At 47.1% G+C, this 17,728-nt stretch overlaps 1 protein-coding gene across 2 annotated transcripts in view; it reads left to right on the top strand.

Moving 5' to 3' along the window:
• The window catches only part of IGSF3 (immunoglobulin superfamily, member 3), a 93,456-nt gene extending 78,043 nt beyond the window's left edge, over window positions 1–15,413 (top strand). For both annotated transcript variants that reach the window (XM_012658474.1, XM_012658473.1), the window contains exons 8-11: window positions 559–969; window positions 4,684–5,091; window positions 9,940–10,425; window positions 12,292–15,413. In XM_012658474.1, the coding sequence (XP_012513928.1) occupies window positions 559–969; window positions 4,684–5,091; window positions 9,940–10,425; window positions 12,292–12,542 (1,556 nt within the window). In that variant the 3' untranslated portion in view covers window positions 12,543–15,413. The remainder of the gene's footprint in view (window positions 1–558; window positions 970–4,683; window positions 5,092–9,939; window positions 10,426–12,291) is intronic.
• Window positions 15,414–17,728: the final 2,315 nt, after the last annotated feature.

Below are 17,728 nucleotides of genomic sequence, written 5' to 3'. Positions count from 1 at the left end.
GACAAAGACCAGAGCTCAGGGCGAGACTGCGCCGTGTGTGTGTGTGTGTGTGTGTGTGTGTGTGCGTGTGCATGTGCGTGCTCTCTCTCAGGGAGGGTGCTCGAGGGTGCACTGTGGAGGGTGAGTCGGGACAGCTGGCGAGGGCTGGATCCTGGAGGGATTTGTGCTGTGGAAAGGAGTTGTTTCTCTCTCACCTACAGTCGGAAGCCATTAAACTTTTTAAGCAGAGACATGATGTGGGCAGATTTACATTTTAGCTGGATCACCCTGGTGCCCGTGTGATAACTGGGAAAGCAGGCAGGGGACAGAGAAGAGGTGGTGAGGGCCTAAGTCAGGGGCATGGCAGGGAAGAGACAGGGAGGGGTGTTGGGGGTGACATCGGTTCCAAGCGGCTTTCCTCACGGCGAGCCATGTTTTGGAGGAAGCCGGTCAATGCTAAGTCCTCTGGGAACTGCACCGGACAAAACCAGCCTCGGAGTCTGGAAGCGAGGATGGGGACGGGCCACGTTTCCCCGAGTGTGTGGCGATTCCACTGAACCGTTCCCCTTCCCTTCTCAGTGACAAAGCTGCAGGTGAGCAAATCGAAGAGGACCCTCACCCTGGTAGAAAACAGGCCCATTCAGCTGAACTGCTCGGTCAAGTCTCAGACCAGCCAGAACTCCCACTTCGCCGTGCTCTGGTACGTCCACAAGCCCTCGGACGCGGACGGCAAGCTCATCCTCAAAACCACCCACAACTCCGCCTTCGAGTACGGCACCTATGCGGAGGAGGAGGGCCTGAGAGCGAGGCTCCAGTTTGAGAGGCACGTGTCCGGCGGCCTGTTCAGCCTCACGGTCCAGAGAGCCGAGGTCAGTGACAGCGGCAGCTACTACTGCCACGTGGAGGAGTGGCTGCTGAGCCCCAACTACGCCTGGTACAAGCTGGCAGAGGAGGTTTCGGGGCGCACAGAAGTCACCGTGAAGCAGCCAGGTGAGGACAGAGGGTGCGGCCGTCCTGGGCCAGTGGGGTCAGCGCGGAGACTGCCTGGGGGTGGGGGGGCTGTGTGGGGCCAGCGTGGAGAGGCTGTCTGCAGGGCGCACACGGGGCGTGGGTGCAGGTGCACAGACCAGCATCCGAGAGCACCATGGGTCCTGCCACTTTGCTGTCCTGGTGCTGATGGCAAACTCATAAAAGCATCCTTGACTCTGCTTTTATGGACATCATCTTCACCAAAGTGTGGCCTGGGGATAGCTGTGGTTAGCAGACGCAGCAAGGCAGGGACCGTGGCAGCTCCTGTCTCTTTCTAGGGTTGCAGTTTGCACTGGATCTTGGGCTGACACCAGACCCACACCCAGAATTCCTGCCTAGAAGGCATTTCTGGTTTCCTCCTTACCCCCCAGCCCAGCCCAGGCAAGCCCTCGGTGTCTCCACCCTCTCTCGGACCCATGGGTGGAGCCCCCAGTCCGCTCCCCGACAGGTGTGTCCAGCCTCTGCCAGAGTGCTTCCAGGGAGAGAATCTAGCTCCTGACTCTGAAAGCCTCCGTTCTACTTTTGGGCAGCCCCGATTGTTGAAAAGTCCACCTCTCTGCAATTTCCCTTTTTAAATCTGCTCCTAGTACAACCCAAGGTAAATTTGGGTCATTTCCTTTCAAGTACACGAAGGCTGTGGCCCCCTCTGTCTCCCTTTCTCTTTGTTAAAGATCTCTAGTTCTTTCAATTTCTCACGTAGCGTGACCGTAAGGGCCCTCTCCATCCCTCATTCTTGCATGGCCTACAATTTGTCGTTGTCACTGTCTGTCTTTCCTCATGGGCCGTGGGGGTGCTGTGTTGCCACCCTGGGTCTCACCTCCAGGCCTTTGCTTATGCTGTCCTCTCTGCCTGGAATGTGCTTCTCCTGCTGCTTCTGCCCTGTCTTCACCCCAAAACCAAGACTTCACTTAGTACCACCTCCAAGAAGCCTACTCTGATTTCTCCCATGTCAGTAGGGGTCCCTTACAAAACAGATAGTGTAATAATTGTTTGTATTTCTTCTGCACTACAGTGCAGGGACTTTGAGGACAGGGCTGTCTCTTATGTCTTCAGCCGCTGGCATGGCACCCTTAGTAAATATTGGTTGGGTAACGAATAAATGGTTGCTTTCCTTAAACACCCCAGGGCCTTTATACTTGCTATTCTTTCAGTCTGGAACATAATGGCCTTAGATGTTTGTTTATCTAGCTTTCCCTTAGAGAGGCGTTCCTAGCTCATTTTAACTTAAATAGCATCCCTGTCACCCTGTGTCCCCTTCCCCATCCCCTTCATAGCACAGATTATCACGTGGCATTCTGTTTATTCACTTATTCGTATGTAAGTGATTATGAAGTACTTATTCGTATGTATATGTACAGTTCACTTATTCGTTACTATACAGTACTTATTATTTTATATTCACATATACATGTGTGTGTGTATATGTGCATATGTATGTATATATATGTATGTGTGTGTATATGTATGTGCATATGTGTGTATGTGTGTGTGTGTGTGTGTGTGTGTGTGTGTGTGTGTGTGTGTATATAGTCTTTCTCTTCTACTAGAATGGAAGCTCCTGAGTGAGTGCAGGAACTTGGTTTTCTGCACTACTGCTCGTCTCCCAGGAAGCCTCGATGAATATTTGTTCAGTAAGCCAGTGGAACCAGACACAGAACTCCAGGTGTGGCCTCACTGAATGCCATGGGACTGTTCCTCTTTTTCCTGAGAACACCATATTTCTAGGGGCTCTCACTGGCCCCCCCAGTGACATTTTCTGCGAACCTGCTGCTGGTGCAGTAAACAGGAAGCTCTGGTCTGAAGTGGATCCTGCTGGCATTTCCAGCTACCTCCGTCCTGACTTCAGGCCAGTCCCTGGGGCTTTTGAAAGCTGAAGGTTGTCATTAGGCCCACCAACGTTCTTTTGGTTCCTATTTTTCATCTCTGTTCTCAGTTCTGATTATTGTCTCTACTGGGGGAACACAACCACGCCACCCTCTGTATTTCCTCCCTAGTCATCACCATCCTTTCCCTTTCCTCATTTCTACCAAAACCAAGAGATTCTTGGTGGACCCTAAATTTATCGCGGGGATTCCCTGTCTGAGTCTACAGCCCAGCCAGGCGGGGCCAGTACAGAAGCACCATAAGGGTCCCTGCAAACACGTTTACACTATAAACAGAAAACTCACAGGATGCTGATTAAAAGTTTTCCCCTTTCAGTTGAGATTTTTGTTTTGTATCTTTTTCTTTCTTTTTTTCCTTCCTGCTTCTAGTTCTTTTCTTTTTTTTCCCCTTTGATGAGAAAGCATACACTTTCAGAGCTTTTAGAAAATACAAAAAAACAAAACAAAACCCAGAAACCCCAAAAACAAACAAAAAGGCCACAACAAAGAAAATAATAATCTTTCAACCCCGAGATAACCAGAGTTTTATATATATATTTTGGGGAGACTGGTTATTTAAAATACATCCTTTATGTTATTTTTTATTTTGTAACCTTTTAATTACAAAAGTACTCATGAGCATTGTGGTTTTATAATGTAGTTTCAGACAGGATTGAAGTGTAGAAAGTAAAGAGTAAACGTGTCTGGCCTTCCCCACTCAGAAGTGTCACTTGGAAGTGTCATTCCCGAGGTGCTTCTGTGCGTTTAGAGTGTCACAGCTTTTAGATCCCTCAGGTCCACAAAGGCTCGTTGGGCCCTTGAGAAATTACAGGCACTCCTTCAGGGTGTGCCATCATTAATGACAAGTTTTCGCTGGAGGAGAGTCTGGTTGGCTGAGCTTTCAGACCACCCAGTTCCATCAGTATCAATCTTTTCTTTACTGATGTCAGGTCAGTTCTGTGCCCACCTCGAGAGGGCTTTTTTGTAAGAAAAGTAAGAACTGCAGTTCTTAGGGCTAATACATGAATATTTTAAACTGTTGCCTCTGCACTTCTTTTGTGGTTGACAGCCCAGCATATTCTAGCCATCATGTGGTCAGTTTTAAAAGTTTACTCTTGCTTTTTTTTTTTTTTTTTTTCTGAGACAGGGTCTCTCTCTGGCACCTGGGCTAGAGTGTAGTGGCATCATCTTAGCTCACTGCAAACCCAGACTCCTGGCTCAAGCAATCCTCCTGCCTTAGACTCCCAAGTAGCTGGGACTACAGGTGTGCGCCACCATACCCCACTAATTTTTCTATTTTTTGTAGAGACGGGGTCTCACTCTTGCTAAGCTTGGTCTTGAACTCCTGGCCTCAAATGATCCTCCGTCCACAGCCTCCCAAAGTGCTAGGAGTACAGGTGTGAGCCACCACACTTGGCCTAAAAGTTTAATCTTGCTTTGAGGGGGGTTCTCACCATACCCTTCCCAGCCACCCTGATCAGTGAGTCATGTGCTCCATGATCTGTTGTCATGTGGATGTTCAGTCCTCCACAGCTGGTGTTTGTCCTCCACTAAGCATCAGAACCAGTGAGGTTATGAACTGGGGATAGCTCTTAACTGAAACATCAAACTCTTTGAAACCCAGGCACTCCAGACACATGATCAGGGAACTCAGAATGTTTAGGGTGCCACGTCTGAGAAGCGTTTCTGCTAACCGAGTCTGTGCTGTTGTCCTTCCGTATTTGGAAGGCACCCATTCACCTGCCCTTGGAAATGGTGCGTGCAGATTGCTTGTTTCTTCTTGTGGCCAGCATCTCTTTCTGTACTGTTCTAGATAGCCGCCTGAAGCTCAGCCAGGCCCAGGGGAACCTGTCGGTTCTGGAGACTCGGCAGGTGCAGCTGGAGTGCGTGGTCCTCAACCGCACCAGTGTGGCCTCCCAGCTCATGGTGGAGTGGTTTGTGTGGAAGCCCAACCACCCAGAGCGGGAGACTGTGGCCCGGCTGAGCCGCGACGCCACCTTCCACTACGGAGAGCAGGCGGCCAAGAACAACCTGAAGGGGCGGCTGCACCTGGAGAGCCCTTCCCCCGGCGTGTACCGGCTCTTCATCCAGAACGTGGCCGTGCAGGACAGCGGAACCTACAGCTGCCGCGTGGAGGAGTGGCTGCCCAGCCCCAGTGGCGTGTGGTATAAACGGGCAGAAGACACTGCTGGGCAGACAGCTGTGACAGTCATGCGACCAGGTGAGGGTTTATGTCCCGCAGCCTTTACTCTCTTTGGTGTTTTCCCCTTTAAGTATAATATCTTATGCACTGCCTACAATTAGTTTATTAGTTAATAAATTATTTGAGTTAAATATGTGAGCATTTACATTATGCATTTGTATTCAAAATTGTCTCAGTTTTTTTTCTTATGAATGGAAAAATGCACATCTGGGTTTGACCTAAGGTGATTTGATAGCTTAATTAGAATAAAATCTGGCAATTCATTATTCCAAATCATAGACTATTTTCTCTTTAAGGAATACATTCAGATTTGGACAAGTATTGGATCTGATAAAAATCTTGAAATAATAGCCATGTGGTTCAGAAAAGCTTGTAGATTTTCAGTGGAAAATGATTTACATGCTTTAACTAGAAAATAATGAAGCCTTTACTTGCAGCCTTTACTTTCTTCCTGATAATTTTATTGATACTAATGACTATTCTGTGTGGCCTTTTGCTTTTCTTATCTTTATTGCTGTTTCTAAAGTACTTAAATGCATATAATTACTAGGTATAATTATTGTGACCCATTTAAACACATAATTAAAGCTAAGATGTACGAGATTCCTGTGTCTTCTATAGCATCACGACATCATTGATCCATATCAGAGAGAAAAGTCAATGGTCCCTATAAGGACCTGGAGCAGAAATGAATTTGTGACCTCCATCGGTAGGAGTGGCTTATCTTGTTTTCTGAGCATCCTGACATTGACATCCGTGGCCTTTGGTACCGTTGGAAGTTTTCGTGATGTCTTCACGTCTGAGTGGAGCAGTTCTTTTTGTTGGTCGAACACAGGAGCGTCACGGTTACCCCGTGCCCCGAACGTCATGGTCTGTGCTTCAGGGAGTCGCATGTACCCTTTGTTACAGGAAAGGGACGGTATCTTACTCACTTGTGTTTTGCCTAAGCTGGAGGGGAAATCACCTCCACTTTGAGTTACTCATATTTTCCCATGAGCTTTTATTTATTTATATATTCTTTTTTGCTTTTTGCTTTGCCTAGAAAGGCTGCTTGTCTTCTCCCTAAGGTGAAATTGTAGAGAATGGCAGCTGGACTGCCTCCGCCCTCAACTCCCACCCACTCTTCAGGTCACCAGACCGAGGTCCCCAGGTGGAGTGGGAGGAGACAGGCATTTATTGAGTACAGCTACGTCCCAGCCACAGTTAAGAAACTTATGTTCAGTCTTCACAACAACCCTGAGTGGTGAGCTTTAGTAGGGAAGGAACTAAAGCCACGTAGCTAGTAGGGGCAGGCTGAGTGGTCACCCAGGTTTCCCTCCTGCTGCACTGTGTAGCCCTTAAACCTGTGGCCCTGCGTCTGCCTCCCGTTCAGCCCAGTGAGCTCGCCTGGACCAGCCTTCCTTCCAGCTGTTCATCTGTCTGTCCCTGATTGCATAAGTTGATTGTTCTAATTACAAAACATGGAAAACAGAAAAGTATAGTTTTGAAAAGTAAAGTTATCCATAATCTCATTGCCTACAAATATCTAGTATTAATACTTTGGTGTCTGTTTTTTGGTCTTTGCCTCATATTTTCATATTCCCTCTGTCTCTCTCCCTCAACGAAATCAGCATCTCACTGTTACATGTGATTTTTTTTGCCACTCAACATTCTTTTGCAAGCATTTTTCCATGCTGTTGAAAGCATTTTATAACCACTATTTTTACTGATTTTGTAACATTCATTGTACAGCTGTACTCCAAAGATTTTTTTTTCCTGAGGTGTAAGTTAAACACATAGAAGACTTGAAATAATATAGCTATAAGAGTTACCTTTCAAAAATTGCCTTCCGTTGCTTAGGGTTGACCATTCACTGTAATCTGAAGTATATGAAACAAAGGGCTCCTACCCTCAGTGAGACTGTAGTTGAGTAGATTCGTAGTTGTGTTTGGCTTGCACAACTGAGGAATAAAGAAAACCACATTAATCACACAGGCCAGGAATCGGTGGTCAAGGTGACAGCCATGACAGCAATTAGCATAATGCAGGGGGTCCAGGGTAGGGAGAAACAGCTTCCTTGTGGCTTATACTCAGAAAAGGAAAGAGTGCTAAAGTCTGAACAGGGAGAAGGGTTGGCCAATTCTGGAAGGGGACAGACGTGGGGAAACAAATTGGTAGAGAAGCATGTTAAGAGGAGGGAAATTATGGGAAAGTGAAAATCAATCACATCCAAAAACCTTGCATGGAGACTTTGATGCAGACAAGGCACTCGAAGGAGCCGAGAACAATTGTAAGTGGTTAGAACAGAAGAGAGCAGAGGGAGAGTCGACGGGGAAGAGGAGCTTCCGAGGGCACTAAATGCCTGGTGGTGTCTGGCCGTCTTGGGGCCTGGCCACGACGAGTTCTGTTGCACACTGCCCAGGGCCACCTCCTGCAACACATTAGCCAGTCATCGGGAGCTTTGGAGGGCTGCGTTAGACTCTGGAGGTAAAGGCACCATTGGCCACCCCTTGGTCTGTGGCATGGCTGTCTGATGGCTTTGGGGTCACTCATCAGCTGTGCTCTCTGGAAAGGTAAGCTGATGAGTTGAATGAGTTTGAGTCACCTGGGAACCGATTTAATATTCTCCATCCTGCTGTTTCCTGTCAAGCATATTCTCCTCCCTGCGAGAGCTGGACTGATGCGCTGTGCCGCCACCTGTAGCCAGTTACTAAGCCCTCCCGTGCCAGCAGTGCACACTGAGAGTCCAGATGGGCAGGGCCGTGCGGGGGAGCTTGGCAGAGCCCCAACACAGGAGCAGTAGGGACACCAGCTTTATGTTCACCTGCGAACGACATTAAGCCAATTCATTGAAAGTCCAGGACGATACTTGGGAACTGCTCCTAGCTCCTATTTGGTCTTCATCCAAGTAGGATCTGATTTGGTATCTCTACTTTTGTTGACGTTACTTTGGCATCTTTCATGAACATTTCGTAAACAGAGCCAAAGGGAGGCTTTTCAGGAGCTAGGGAGTGAATTGTGTGTTTGGAACCTACCACAGTGAGCCAAAAAGGACAGAAAAAGGCAGCAAAAGAAACAGATCAGAGCCCGTCTGGTGGTGTCTGAGATGTGGCTCACCTGCTCAGGGCACCTTTCTGTGGTGGTTCTGTGTCTCCCACCTCAGTTGGGAGGATACTTTGTCCAAGTCTACCCTCCTCAGTTGTCCGTGCTCAAGGAGGGACCCTTTCAGGTTTGTTGTCTGTCATTTGGCTTCAATCCTTGGGAGAGTGATTGACCTCCTTGGGTTCACTGCGGCTTAGCCAATAAGCTACATGTACACAGTTTAAATTCAAAAGTTACTGAGTCAGTGTATTCAGTAATAGTTTCCTAGGGCTGCCGTAACAACTTACTGCAAATTGGTAGCTTAAAAGAGATTTATTCCCTCACAGTTCTGGAGGCCAGAAGTCCAAAATCAGGGTGTCATCATAGCTGTGCTCCCCCTGAAGCTCTAGGGAAGAATCTGTCCTTGCCTCTTGCAGCTTCCCGTGGCCCCCCGGCTTTCCTTGGTTTGTGGCTGCATCTCTCCTGTCTGTCTCCATCATCATGCGGCCTTCTTCTCTCTCTGTGTCTTCTCCTGTTCTTATAAGGACACTAGTTGTTTTGTTGTCTTAGACTGCTTGGCTGCCAAAACAGAGTGTGCAGGCTGGGTGGCTTAAACAACAGAAATGTATTTTCTCACAGTTCTGGAGGCTGGAAGTCTGAGGTCAGGGTGCCAACATGCTTGGGTTGTGGTCTTCCTGGCTACAGATGGCTGCACCTTCACTGTGTCCTCATGTGGCCTTTCCTTAGTGCGTGTGCCTGGAGAGAGAGAGAGAACTTTCTCTCTTCCTCTTCTTATGAGGCCACCAATCCTACTGGGTTAGGGCCCCACCCTTATGTCCTCATTTAACCCTAGTTACCTCTGAAAGCCCTTTCTCCAAATACGGTCACATTGGGAGTTAGGGATTCCACACATTAATTTGGAAGGGGACATAATTCAGTCCAGAGCACCATTCACTGGATTTAGGGCCCACCCCAATCCAGTATAACCTCTTCTTGGCGAAGTGCATCAACAAAGACCCTATTTCCAAATAAGGTCACATTCTGAGGTTCCAGGTAGACATGAATTTTTGGGGGACACCATTCAACCGCTACAAGGGGTTACAGTGAAAATAAGTGTCCCTTTCTCCCGGGATTCCCGTAAGCAGCCACACTGCCAGCTTCCTATGAGTTCTTCCATAGACATGTTATACAAATAAGGACAGATATATATATCAGAATAAAATATTTTTCTACATACAATGATATGGAGCATACACAGCGTTCTGAACTCTGATAATCTTTCTTTTTTTTTTTTTTTGAGACAGAGTGTCGCTTTGTTGCCCGGGCTAGAGTGAGTGCCGTGGCGTCAGCCTAGCTCACAGCAACCTCAAACTCCTGGGCTCAAGCAATCCTACTGTCTCAGCCTCCCGAGTAGCTGGGACTACAGGCATGCGCCACCATGCCCGGCTAATTTTTTCTATATATATTTTTAGTTGTCCAGATCATTTCTCTCTGTTTTTTAGTAGAGACGGGGTCTCGCTCTTGCTCAGGCTGGTCTCGAACTCCTGACCTTGAGCGATCCACCCGCCTCAGCCTCCCAGAGTGCTAGGATTACAGGCGTGAGCCACCGCGCCCGGCCTGATAATCTTTCTTGAGTCTCTGTCCACATCTCGGCACGTAGTCGCGCCTATATGCCTTTTCAGTAGGTGTGTAGCGTTCTATTGCGTGGGTATTACTAGCATATGTTTAGTGATGGACATTTAGTTAGTTTTAAGCAAATAAATTCAAACAGCTTCTTCTCCCTTCTTGTCCCTTGTCCCTGCCCAGATGCTGCCCTACAGGTGGACACAGTAGTTCCCAACGCCACAGTGTCTGAAAAGGCAGCTTTCCAGTTGGACTGTAACATCGTGTCCCGCTCAAGCCAGGACTCCCGCTTTGCTGTGGCCTGGTATTCCCTGAGGACTAAAGCTGGAGGGAAAAGAGGCAGCTCTGGTCTGGAAGAAGAGGAGGAGGAGAGGGACGAGGAGGAGGACGAGGAGGAGGAAGACGAGGATGACCCAACAGAGCGCATGGCCCTGCTGAGTGTGGGCACAGACGCTGTCTTCGGCCCAGAGGGCAGTGCCTGGGAGGGCAGGCTGCGCTTCCAGAGGCTCTCCCCGGTGCTCTACCGGCTCACGGTGCTGCAGGCAAGCCCCCGGGACACAGGCAACTACTCCTGCCGCGTGGAGGAGTGGTTACCCAGCCCGCAGAAGGAATGGTACCGGCTGACGGAGGAGGAGTCGGCCCCCATCAGCATCCACGTTCTGGACACAAGTGAGTTTTTCCAGTTGTAGAGGAAGGATGTCACTGTTGATTCCAACTGTGTCTGGAAGATAAATTCAGAGCCTGATTATGGGTTACTTAGCAGTTTTCTTAACCGTCATGGACATTTATTAGTAGGATTTGAGATATGGTAGGATTTGACATACTAGTTCATGTAATTGACCCTTGATTGCCTATGCAACAAACAAGATTAGGAATTAAAGTAATAATATGCCATATAATCTTTATAATGAACTTCATGTTCCACCAGATTCCATTTTAGTAAGGTTTGTTGTACAACTAATTCCTAGATGTTACTGTGTTACTTTTTAGAGTACTGAACCTACTCTCTCTTTAGTGAATTAGCCAAGTGTTTCAGACTCACAAGAGGAAGGGAAAAAATGAAGCCCGAGTACCCCACTGTCATTCTTTTCATTTTTGTTCCCAAATGTCTGGGTCATTTTTAGTTTGGAGGGTGACCTGGAGGTTTACGTGGTTTACGTTGGAAGGACCGGCCTGGTAGAGCTGTGATGTTACAGGAGAGCTGGGAGCAGCTTAGCAGTGGCCCTGTTGCTACAGAGGGTCCAGCAAGCAGAGTCTGGATTGTACTGAGGGATTTCCACGATGAACAGAGACCGGAGGCGATACTTGCTGGCCTGAATTGTTTGTTATATAACAAGGCACTCTTTCAGTTGGCCTTGCATCAAAATAAGGAATATATATTAATATCAGACTAAAAATGGTGTTTGTTAACAGTAGAATTAGCCTATAACACAGAAATTCAAAAATTGCTGGAATTTTCAACTTCTTTTCAGTCAAAACATTTTACCACATAATCTTGAGTTTTTGAGTTTTGGCTGCTAGTTCTTTGCCTTGATCACCTCCTGTTAACATTGCATTAGACAGAACTATATGAAATTGCGTTTTTGTGGGTCAAAAATGGTTGACTATCAGCAATTTCATATACTTTGGAAATCTAATAAGTGCAGGTGTATGTTAAATTTTCTTAATAATACTGGTGAACAACAGCTATGCAGTGGAGGAAAAAGTAGGAAAAATATAAACCATACATAGGTCACCTAATGATGTACTGAATGAGCCACTGTCTAAAAGGAAAGGTGTTTAGGCCACATTTTATCTGTCCATTGTGGATGCCCATAATTATTAAGCTTCATAGCACAAAGGGATCACCCAGAAGCCTTATTTTACAGACAAAACACAGGCTTCCAGAGGCCAGGCTCCTGCCAAGGTATAATGAGTTATAGAACAGCCCTCAACCAGGGTCTTGGGGCACCTGGTTTTATCCTCTTCCAGCTGTACCTAACACTGTTCTGTGCAGCAACAGATACACGGTGGACATTTATAAGTGGTCCATAATGACATTTTAATTTATAACGTTAATCAGGTAAACATCATTTCTGGTAAAACTGCTCTCAGAAGCTGGCAGGAAGGAAATGTGTTATAACCCCAAAGAAGGAGGTTTGTAGCAGAACTAAGTGTAAAGGTACATGTGAAATATAACCGTGCAGGATGTTCAGACTGAACTGGAGCCGTTTCTTTACCACCCTAGATGCCACTGAGTTGACAATCAATACGTTACATTTTGTTATATGGCTTTCCAAGCAGTAATAATGGATTTCAATGGAAAATGGAGGCATTGCTTTGTTGGAACTTACAGCTGGGAACTGGGAGAGGTGTGTTGTGAGAAAAGGAACATCAGGGTACTCAGCTGCCGTTAGCGGCCCCAGGGAAAAGGCAGGGCACTGTGGGAGCGCCACCAAGGGGCTCCCGTTGGGTCGGGCAAGGTCTCCAGGATCAAATGTGGGCAGTCCAGGCTCTCAGTTCTCATTGTCCTGTCTCCTCTGTGGTCCTTTTCAGGTCCTACCCTCCAGTCTGTCATCTGCTCCAATGACGCGCTCTTCTACTTCATCTTCTTCTACCCCTTCCCCATCTTCGGCATCCTTATCATCACCATCCTGCTGGTGCGCTTCAAGAGCCGGAACTCCAGCAAGAACTCTGATGGGAAGAATGGAGTGCCCCTATTGTGGATCAAGGAGCCGCACCTCAACTACTCCCCCACTTGCCTGGAGCCCCCGGTGCTCAGCATCCACCCTGGGGCCATAGACTAAGGGGGGTGGCCCCGGCGGATGTCGGCCACGGAGGAGCTGAGGCTCTCCCTTGCTGCCTCTCGCTCTGTGATTGGACAGCTGGCAGCACCCAAACTCTGGAGTGCCCGTGCAGAAAATCGTCAGACTTGAAAAGTGTTCAAAGTTCCTGATCACAGAGACAGATTGCCTCTCGGTGGCAGTCTTGGTTGGCTAGCTATTTGTGCACAAATGTGATCCGCAGTTATAGGTTTCTCGTTTTTGTTTTTAGTAATGTAGTGAGTAGCTCCAGGTGCACATCTACTCACTGATTTCTCTAGTAATCTCAGACAGATGTTACAGGGGTTCTCATTCTTCGTAATGTGCTCTTTTTAAATCCCTCTGCTTTCCCTTTTTTGGATTCCGTACTGTTGTGGACGGATTTCTCTTACATAAAACTGATGGCAAAAGGAAGGATGAACTTTTCTAGTTATGAGGAATCTCTTCCGAGACTTTTTGTTTTTGCATATTTGAAAATGCCACCCATGGATCAAAATACACCCAAACATTTTTTTACTTTCTTAATAAGACTTGAAAATTGTGTATAGTGTGGACAAAATTTGTATCTTATCTTTTGCCTCGGCTACGTTTGTTGGAACCACTTTGTAGTCGAGATGAAAGCATTGAATTTTGCTTCAAAGAACTATGTATGTACAAGAGAAATCCTGCATAACCCCATTAGGAGTAGATGGTGCCCGGCCTATCTGTCAGAGAGGCAAAAAAAGGCTTCACTCTATCCTTGCCAAAAAAAAAAAAACAAATAAGAAAACCGTCTTGAAGAACGGGTCAGAAGCTCCAAACGGCACACACTTTCCAAGTTAAAGTGGGCAGAGGGCTGCTTTTAGCAGCTACTGACTTTCAGGTTGATCAAAGCCAGTGATTAGAGAAGGAAGGGATAAAAGGCTGGGTGTTGGCTTGATCTGTTCTGCAAGGGCAGTCTGATAACTGTGAGCAGGTGGGCTTTTGTCTTCAGGTGCTTTGCCAAACTCTTAAAGGAAAGTGTCCAGTGAACCTGAGCACAGGGGCCAAAGTAGCCACCGTATATACCCGATGGAAGGCACTGGGCTGTCCAACACTGAGTTTGCTGTCGAGTGGGACAGTAAGGGGTGGAAGGGGGGTTTCCAGGGCCTGATGTTGGAGAGTGCAGAGGAGTAACTACCTCCCTGGAGGTGTGAAGACTAGATTTTTCTCCTTTCTTCCAATTAGATTTTCCTCAGTGATACCGATGTCTTCCTCACTTAACTTTTCTCCCTCCCTACCTCACGGCCGTGAGAGTATCAGCCGCGGGGAGGTCCAGATGCGGCCCTTTGCAATCCTTTCAGTTTACGTAGTCTCAGCAGGCAGTGATCACATTTGTTGTCTATAGAGGTTTTTTCCTTTCCCTTTCTTAAATCATTTTATTTTGTTGTTCATTTTTATGGTGGCTTTTTATTTTAATGTCCCTCAAGCCCAACCAGGGCCAGTGTCACCTTATTACTTTACACTGTTGGGCCAGATGCTTGGCCCCCTGGAGCATCCTTGGCTGCAAATATTTCCTTTTGCTCACTCCGTGAAGATGTTACCATGCCCTTCCTTGCCCACATTTTGTTGGCCAAGTGTGCCATCTCCCTTCCTGTAGGAACTTGCACCTTGAATCCCAAGAGGGGTCCAATTTGGAAAAAGCTACCAGGGATTCTGGAACTAAGTCTGACAAGAGAGATTCCTGCAAAGCCTTGTTCTGAGAATGAAAAGGCTCCAGGGGAGGCCGTGTGGGTGCTGATCCTCACCTGAGGCGTGCGGCAGCCTGGGCTGATCAGCAGGTGCGTTGCTGAGCCAGGCCACGGGGAGCAAGGCAGTTGCTCGGCTACTTTCCGACAGGCTTACACGGACTTGCCTTTCTCCTCGCAGTACACGAGTACTCTCCAACGAGACGGTGTGCGGGCACCGCCACCTTAATCCTGCTGTTGCCTGACATGCTGATTCTCATTTATTATGCTGCATCAACATGTTAGAAGTACAGAATTGGCTTAGTCATGAAGAAAGGTCTTTTGCCCCATTTCTTCATTTCAGGGATGTGGGCTTTCGGCGGGAATTTGCTGACTCCTAATTTATAGGCTGAGTCAGTGAGGGAGGAGGACTGACTTTTCATCTGTCTGACTGGAAGGATGCCAGAGGGCTGGCTGGGTCTGGGATGTGTAACTAAGATTTCAGTTTGAATTGGTTCACAGCAGTAGAAAACTAGGTGCTGCACGTAACTAAATATGTGAAGCAATTACAGGAAAGTTGAAAGAAAAAAAGAAACCGAAGCCAGTATTTTAATAATTGCTCTTTCTGTGCATTTTCCCTTGGGCTGGGGCATACCATCAAATGATGGTTGAGCTTTTCCAGTTTTCTATGAAAAACCCCAGGACCTTCTTTCTTTGGCCATTTCTATGGAAATGTGGTGTCAGATGAATGGTAATGGTGCCCTCCAGTGGCTGCGAGACCTCATTGCACGTTGTCTACTGGAGCTTTAGTCTTCTGAGGACAAGAGAGGGAAACTGCTGAATACTCTCTCTTGACTCATCTACGTCTACGATGTTGCGTTAATGAAAAACTACACTGTGCTAGGCGCTTTCCAGGACATGAATATGACCACACCCTCTTTCACCAGGGTGTTTCTGTAGCAAGTTTTCGTATTCTTTTCAAACAATGGTTTCTCTGCGTTAATTTTTGAAGAAAAAAAGAGATGGGGTAAGAAAACTACCCATGCATGATGTAGAGAGCTGTTGATTTGTTTTTGTTTTTTAAAGGAAAACTATTTGTAAGATGTTGCACTAAAACATTTTATATACACTTCAGAGACCTGTAGTAAATTATGTTGAAAATACGGCTGTTCACATTTACTGGAGTCTTCTATCGTTCTTTCCCCTCACTTTATCAGCCACTTTCCTCTGCAGAACTGTGCTGTCGGGGCCTGCAGTTCCGCCCTTCGCACTGGTCTGCTAGGCTCAAGGTCCATGACTTGCAACTTTTATCATCATGCCCCACGCCCAGCTTCAGTGGTGCCCTTGTACAAATGATAAAAACATCTCTTCCTCAAGACACTTTGCTGCCATCTGCTGAAATGCATCATAATAAATATACACCCCCACCCTGACTGCTCAGGCTACGCTGTCCCTAGAGTTGGGCAACACAACACACCTGGAGCCTGAAAGGCGGGTTCAGAATGTAGATCTTACGACCGCTCCCTTTTTTTTGGCGGGTGGGGGGAGGGATGGGGTGAGAGGAGACTGATGAGGAAGAGAGCAGGAACATGGGACAGCCTTCTCCTTGGCCTCTAGGGCCTCTGCCGCGGGACCACACCATCCTTTTCCAACTATGTAGTGCTGCCCTGGCCGTGAAATAGCAAGCATTTTCCAGGATGGAGGGAAAAGCAAGAGCTGTATATTCCTGTGTGGTAAAACTGCACAGCACACCAGTCTGCACAATTCCAGTGTGGGGAGGAGTTTACCACATCTGCAAAGTGAGATTGTTAGACTGATTAAAGCCATAGCGGTGACACATGGTGAGTGAGAACCCATCTGTAATTCTTTAAGATTCATAGGACATGCAAAAGGAACTAAATAGAGAGTGAAAAGGAAAGGGAGGTGCTTCCTTTCTTTCCTTCTTTTTCTAAGTCCAGGACTTGCAAAGGCTTTCGTGTGTGCTTTCCTGAGCTCCCGCATTTGCTGTATCCTTATCAACTTCTTGCAGCTGCTGGCTTGGCCAGGAGTTGAAATTGTGACTGTTTATCCCTTGGGTACACACAGTGGTTCCATGTTAAGTCTTATGTATTATTTTTGCCTATTTTTTTCAAACGTTCTCTTTCTGCCAGGGAATATTTTTAAAAGGGAAATAGAGTATTATGGAATAAGATTACCCCTCTATGCCCTTTGTGCAAATGCAGTGTTTATATAAATGAAGTGAATGTACGCTTCCCCATGAGGCTACAATGAAAATGACAATTTACATTTATGCAGGATTAGGGGCAGTGTTTTGCTCACTGCATTCTGGGATTCCTAAGCTTTGCGGGAGTAGTTCCAAGGGCTTGGCAGAAACTAGAGCCAGCGCATGAATGACATGCTAGGAAGAGCAGCCCCAGCCTCTTGAGCAGGCTGAATGGGCCCTCCTTTCTTACCTTCTCATCCGTGATTATCTACAGTGACAGGAAGATAAAACTGGACCTCATAACACTGGTCACAGGATGAAAAATATGTCCAGCCCTCCTTTTGGTGGCAAGTTCTCAATATATGAAGGGAGCCTTTTTGGCTGTCTGCCTGATACATTGCAGGTCCGGTCTTCCTGAGCCATTTTGATTCATGAAGTCTGCTAGACCAGGCATGTAAGTGCCTCTAAAAATGCTTGATGGAAGCACAGCATTTCTCTTAATGAAAGAGCTCGCGCTGCTTCTTGGTCAGAGGAGAGTCCAACCAAGGAAGGCCTAGTGAATCATTCCTTACCCGGTGCCTGGAGACTTTGACCTGCCCAGGTGGCTGGCAGTTCTTTCCTCCACACTGCCGCTGAGGGGTTTGGCAGTACTTGCTGCCCAGTCTGAATGACAGCACAGCTGCCAGTCCAGAAGTTGTTATCATATATATTCTGCTCCTGTATGAAACAGTAAGAGTGGATGGAGGCTTTGGACTTGGCCTCAGATGGATTCCCAGTTTCGCTCCTTATATGTCCTTAGGTAAGTCATTTACTTTCTCTGAGCCTCAGTTTCCTGATTGGTAAAACCAAAGACAGTAATTAAATTGATCCAGGTAATGCTCTTAACACAGGGCCTGGATTATAGTGAGTGCCGAACAGATGTCTGCCGTCGTATCACTTCTCAGCGCAAAACCTTTCTGTGGCTCCCCAGTGTCTGAAGGCCTGACCCCATTCCTACCTTTCCAAGCTGGCCGGAGTTCCTACCAGCACCCGGCAGAGGAGAAACTTGATTTCCTCATATTTTACGCTACATACTGCACCTGCCTTGTGTTCCCAGCATCTACAGATGATAAGGAATGTCCTAAGATAGCAGGCTTCATGGTATGGGACATTGGTCCCAGAAATTTCATTGATAGAGATACCTTTTAGGGTTTTATGGCTAATTTAAATAATTCACGAATTCTTGCAGTATGGCTCAAGTGTCTTGAGTGACTTTGACTGCCCCACCCAAGGATAATGGAGAT

This window comes from Propithecus coquereli, unplaced genomic scaffold (assembly GCF_000956105.1).
Source record: "Propithecus coquereli isolate 6110/MARCELLA unplaced genomic scaffold, Pcoq_1.0 Scaffold589, whole genome shotgun sequence".
Taxonomy (NCBI): domain Eukaryota; kingdom Metazoa; phylum Chordata; class Mammalia; order Primates; family Indriidae; genus Propithecus; species Propithecus coquereli.
This window is presented reverse-complemented; position numbering and strand designations above follow the sequence as displayed.